This window comes from Melospiza melodia, unplaced genomic scaffold (assembly GCF_035770615.1).
Source record: "Melospiza melodia melodia isolate bMelMel2 unplaced genomic scaffold, bMelMel2.pri scaffold_18, whole genome shotgun sequence".
In the NCBI taxonomy this organism is placed as follows: Eukaryota; Metazoa; Chordata; class Aves; order Passeriformes; family Passerellidae; genus Melospiza; species Melospiza melodia.
The window spans coordinates 14,313,650-14,320,000 of NW_026948525.1; the positions used below are offsets into that span (position 1 = coordinate 14,313,650).

Genomic DNA, 6,351 nt, shown 5'->3' on the forward strand with positions numbered 1-6,351 from the left:
TAATATAATATAATATAATATAATATAATATAATATAATATATGTTATAGTATATATTTTATTAATATTATATATAACATTAATACATAATAATATTATTTTATGATTATTATAATGATATTAAAATAGTATTTTAATAAATTAATATTACTTATTATTATTTGATAAATAATATTTTAATAAATTAATAATAATATTCATTATTTAATAAAAATTAAAATTAATAAATTAAAATGGTATTGTTTATTATTTAATAAATAATATTTGTTTTTCCAATACAGAAAAAATAAATAATACTTCCAGTATTTATTGGGTTCTCTAGGGACCTACCCAGCTACTGGATGTTTTATTTCTAAATATCTCTTACAGGATATTTCTCCTACTGGGGTTTTATAAATTTATACATTTTATACATTTTCCCTTTCGTACATATACACTACTCTTCTCCAATTATTTTAGACTTCAATTCCCACCATTCTTTTCCTCTTTGTCCAATAGCTGGTACCTTTTGTCTTGTTTGTGTCCATTTTAAGATTTCTATTGGTCTTAAGCTGATCCCTTCCCAAGGCCAGACTTCGGCCATTTGTGTATTTCCACAGATCCAGCAATTAGTAACTTTTAACTCTTTCCTGATCTTTTCCACTAAATCTATGAACAAGTTTTTCCCATGAGATGTTTCTAGGTCTTCTTTCTCATTTACTGATGTTGTTACTTCTTTCTCTTTTATTAAGTCTGCTGTGCCTTTTTGATTGGACTTACGTTCAAAGCAAAGCCAAGCATCTCCTATATGACGCTTCCCAAGCAGTCATTGCAGTCATTCTATATTTAGTGAAATCCAATAAGTCTTCCCGTGCCCTTGACAGGTTGCTAACAGAGAGAGGTTGACACAGTTTAGGTTTAAATTTGTATGTACTCGTATTAAAGATCCGGTTTCTTCCCCTCTGTAAAGGAGGTAGTAACATTTAGCACATGGGCTCTTCTGACTTTCCAGTGTCATGTTAACCAGTAAGATCAGTAAGAGCATTCCCAGGAGTCTGGTATGAGGCATTCCCCTAAACTCTACAACTACTGAGCTGCACCCAGTGATTGGAGTGGCTGTTTTTAGGCGGAATGTAGACTCACCCAGCCTTGCCTCCTGGTTATGCTTTTCTCCTACAGAAGAGCTCGTTGGTTTTAGTACAGAGTTTTTTATTCTCTCAGTGTCAACACATTTGACTTTTCTTTACTAATTTATTTTTGCCCTGAGGGATGTTCTATAGGAGATTACTTTATACACTAAGATTGGAGTTAACTGGGGTATTTTAACTTTTTAACACAAAAACATTCATCTAAAAACCTTGAACTCAATGGTCAGATGACTTTAAGAATTTTCGGTATCCAAAATTATAGATAAAATACTCACACCAAACAAATAACAAGGTATTTACTCTTATGCCTAACCCTACAAAATAATAGTATGATTTTATGCTAATCCTACAAAATCATAATACACCTTATGCCTAATCCTACAAAATCATAACATACGCCGAAACAAACAAAGGCTCCAACGCAAACAAAAAATTCTTCATTCTTTAATAAACACTAACTAATAATACATGCAACAGGAAAGTATCTACTTTTCAAACTCAGAAGTAAAATATAAATAACATTAACTGCAATTTTTAACAGTTCTTAACAAGTTTTGATTATTTAAACAGTTCTTAACAAGTTTTTGACTATAGACAATCTCCAATAGTCTTTAGGTCTCCTCTGGAGGGTTACCTTTAGATCGTCTGAGTGATTAGTCACAGTCCATTCATTAGAAGACTTAGTAGGGGATGTGGTTGGTTTTGACTCTTCAGTGGGAGGTGGTGCAGGTCCTTTAAGCTGGGTTAGATGTGTCCACCCCTTCTCTTGGGTTGTATGGCTGTATTGGTGGTGAGTAGGACCTGAAAAGGGCCTTCAAACTCAGAGGTTAAAGGTGCAGAGTTCCATGATTTAACTAACACCCAGTCCCCTGGATTGGTGTTATGTCCCTTAGTGTCTAAGGGAGAGGTTTGAAGGACCTTTTTCCTAAGATCTTTGCACTCCTTCCTATGGCCTTTACCTATTTTTGGGTGGCTTTCTCTCCTTCTGGATAAATTGCCGTGCTATACGGGGTTGTCAAGAAGGAGGGTCCTAACATCATTTCATACAGTGAGACTCTTATGCCTGTTTGAGGCCTTGTTCTAATTTTTAACAGTGCTAAGGGTAGACATTTAGGCCAATTTATCTGGCTTTCTGTAACTAATGTAGTTAACGTGTTTTTGATGGTTTTATTCATCCTTTCTACTCTTCTGGAGCTCTGGGGATGCCAATGGGTTGTGCAACCTCCATTTCATTCCCAGGGCTTCAACAACTTGTTTTAAGTCTTGGGCAGCAAAATGTGGACCTCGGTCAGAATCGACATTATTTATCAACCCATATTGGGGAATGATGTTTTCTAGGATTGCTTTTGTGGCTGCTTGGGCTGTCTCTGTTTTGGTCAGGAACGCCTCTACCCAATGGGTGAGGTGATCCACGGTCACTAATAAGTGTCTGTGTCCCTGGACAGGGGACATTTCTGTGATGTCTACCTGCACGCTTTGGAACGGCCGCAAGGACAACTCTCTTCCCCCAGATCAGACAGTACTCTTCTCATTAATTTCTGATTGATTTGTTGGCAAGTTAAACATCCCTTGGTAACTGCCTTTGCTATGTTAGGTACTCCTATGCACATTTGATCTCTTGGAAAGGGGTCACATAATCCTTGTATTCCCCTATGGGTAAACTTGTGTAACTCTGTCATCACCTTTTGGGCTGGAGCTTTATTTAAAATTTGCCGTCCATCAGGGGTCCACCATTCTCCATTTTCTTTTTGCTGTCCTCTCATCTTTTCTAACTCTCTTAATTCGTTCTCGTCAAAGATGGGTCTTTCCTCTTTTATTTCTCTACTAGGTGTTCCTTCTATCTTAAGAATTTTAACTGGTCTATCTTGGTCCAAGGCTACTTCTTTTGCTACATAATCAGCTAATCAATTTCCTTTCATTTTAAGGATATCCCCTTTTTGATGTCCTTTTATGTGACATTTGGCTATCTCTATTGGTTTCCTTAGGGACTCTAGTACTAATTTTATTAGCTCTTCATGTATTTAAGTTTTGCCTTTAGAATTTAGGTATCTCCATTCTTCCCATATTTTTCCAAATGTATGGACAATTCCGAATACATACCAGGAGTAGGTATAGATTGTTCTTTTATCTTTTTCTAGTAAATCTAGCCCTCTCTTCAGGGCATAGATTTCACATGACTGGGCAGACCAATTTGAGGGTAGCTTTCCTTTTTCCTCAACTTGCATGTTCTGCCCATCTATGATTGCATACCCTGAGACCTGTTTACTGGCTACCATTTGTGATGATCCACCTGTAAATAAAATTCTCCCATATGGGAGCAGCCCTTTTTCTAAATCTTCTCTCACTTTACTCTGCATTTCAATAATTTCTAAACATTCATGCTCCAGGTCTGTTAACAGCTCTCCTGTGAGGAACTGGGCTGGATTTAAACATTTTGAAGTGACACATTCAAGGCCCTTGGTACTTATTCGGATGACTTCATGGTTTAGTATTTGGGAGTCAGTTAGCCACTGAGGGGCCTTGTGACTTAAAACATCTTTGACATTGTGTGGGGTATGAACCTGGATCTTCCCCTTTCAGGTTAGTTTCTGTGTGTCTTCTATTGAGGTGGCTGTTCCCTTTGTCACTTGCACACAGGCTGGCCACCCTCTGGCTACTGGATCTGGTAACTTGGACAGAGGTGCGACCGGCTTCCTGCATCCTCCCCTATCCCGTGTAAGGACTCTGCAAGCTGTCCCCTCTTCCACGTTTACCAATAGGTCAAAGTTCTTTATAAGGTCTGATAGGCTCAGTACAGGGGCAGGGGACAATTTAATTTTCAGATTCCGAAGGTGTTCTTGTCATTTGAGGTCCAGGTTACAGGCTCTGATTCGTTCAATTTGCCATATGGAAATTAAATTCTCTTATTATACTGATCAAGCTATAATCTGCAATGCCCAAACAAACCTAGTAATTGTCTAACGTCTCTTTTGGTCTTTGGGGCAGGGATGGACAGAATTCCCAAAATTCTCTTGGGGCTTCACCTTTTATACCCTTGGGTGATTATATGTCCTAGATATGTTACTTCTTGTTTCACAAATTGCAGTTTCTTTTGTGATACTTTTAGGCCTTTTTCCCCTAAGAAATTTAGGAACTCTATGCTAGAACTTTTAACTTTGTCTTGTTCTCCCTCTGATGCAAGTAAATCATAAACATATAGTAAAATATGTACCTCATTCTCAGGTTTAAACTGTTCTAGGAGTTCTTCTAGAGCTTGCCAAAGAGATTCGGGGATTCTCTAAACCCCTGGGGAAGACCTGTCCACCTTAGTTGCTGTTTTCTTTTCTTTTCAATGTCCTCCCATTCAAAGGCAAACCAGTTCTGACACTCTTCAGCCAGGGGACACACCCAGAAGACATCCTTTAAATCCATGACTGACAACCATGCATGCTCCTCAGGTACTTGGCTTAAAACGATGTGTACGGGTTTTGTACTACCGGGTAATGTGGTGTGCTGTAATGTCCCATTTTGGCCTTCCAGGTCATTCCCCCAGGTGTGCCAATACCTCTCTCCCTTGCCCCTTGCCCCCATGCTGAGTGAGTCCTGTCAATCAGGCTGAACATTCCAGCAAGGCGTCGTGTGGTTGGTCAAGTTCAAAGGATGCCCCTATGCCCAGAGGTCATTGGCCTGTCTGGGTGTCATCTTCCCCTGAGACCCTGCCCCTCTCACCTGGTTGGTGGCTCACCTGTACCTCCCCTCCCCCTGTCCCTGAGCTTAAAAGGGTGATCAGACCATGCGGTCTCGGTTCTGTTGGAGCAGTTGCTCACGTTCAGACCTCTGTAACCATGGAATAAACCTCTGGACATTAAACCCTCCAGCAGAATCCTCTCCTTTTTCTCTTCACCATCGCCTGAAGCTATTCCTCCTGAGGTAACGGGGTTCCTAACCAGCCTGGACTTGTTCAGTGCCCAGCTGCAACCACCAGCAAGCCAAGGTATCTCTGGGGTGATACACCGCAGTTGCTGCCTTTGGCCCAGCAGCGAGGGTCAGACTGGCCCAGGCACAATCTAACTGGGAATATTGGGAGCCTTTTTCCAAACACCAGTGACACAGCACAGTGACACATCCCAGCGCTCCCAGTGACACCAGTGACACATCCCAGCGCTCCCAGTGACACCAGTGACACCAGTAACACATCCCAGCGCTCCCAGTGACACCAGTGACACATCCCAGTGCTCCCAGTGACACCAGTGACACCAGTGACACATCCCAGCGCTCCCACTGACACATCCCAGTGCTCCCAGTGACACCAGTGACACCAGTAACACATCCCAGTGCTCCCAGTGACACCAGTAACACATCCCAGCGCTCCCACTGACACCAGTGACACATCCCAGTCCTCCCAGTGACACCAGTGACACAGCACAGTGCTCCCAGTGACACCAGTAACACATCCCAGCACTCCCAGTGACACATCCCAGTGCTCCCAGTAACACCGGTGACACATCCCACTGCTCCCAGTGACACCAGTAGCACATCCCAGTGCTCCCAGTGACACCAGTAACACATCCCAGTGCTCCCAGTGCTCCCAGTGACACCAGTGACACATCCCAGTGCTCCCAGTGACACCAATAACACATCCCAGCACTCCCAGTGCTCCCAGTGACACCAGTAACACATCCCAGTGCTCTCAGTGACACCAGTGACACATCCCAGTGCTCCCAGTAACACAAGTAACACAGCACAGCGCTCCCAGTGACACCAGTAACACATCCCAGCACTCCCAGTGACACCAGTGACACATCCCAGCACTCCCAGTGACACCAGTGACACATCCCAGCACTCCCAGTGACACCAGTGACACATCCCAGCGCTCCCAGTGACACCAGTAACACATCCCAGCACTCCCAGTGACACCAGTGACACCAGTAACACATCCCAGTGCTCTCAGTGACACCAGTGACACATCCCAGTGCTCCCAGTAACACCAGTTCGGCTCATCCCAGCGCTCCCAGCGCTCCCAGTGCGGGCGTGCCCGTGACTCACAGCGCCGGCAGCCACAACAACAGCGGGGGGAACTGGGGGAACTGGGAGGGACTGGGGGGAACTGGGAGGGACTGGGGGGGACTGGGGGGAACTGGGAGGGACTGGGGGGAACTGGGGGGAACTGGGAGGGACTGAGATGGACTGGGAAGAACTGGGAGGGACTGGGATGGACTGGGATGGACTGGAGGGACTGGGGGAA

At 43.3% G+C, this 6,351-nt stretch overlaps 1 protein-coding gene across 1 annotated transcript in view; it reads left to right on the forward strand.

Moving 5' to 3' along the window:
- The first annotated feature begins 2,779 nt into the window (after positions 1-2,779).
- LOC134433386 (nicotinate-nucleotide pyrophosphorylase [carboxylating]-like) overlaps positions 2,780-6,351 on the forward strand; it is a 17,417-nt gene continuing 13,845 nt past the window's right edge. The window contains exon 1 of the mRNA XM_063182243.1: positions 2,780-2,783. Within this exon, the coding sequence (XP_063038313.1) occupies positions 2,780-2,783 (4 nt within the window). The remainder of the gene's footprint in view (positions 2,784-6,351) is intronic.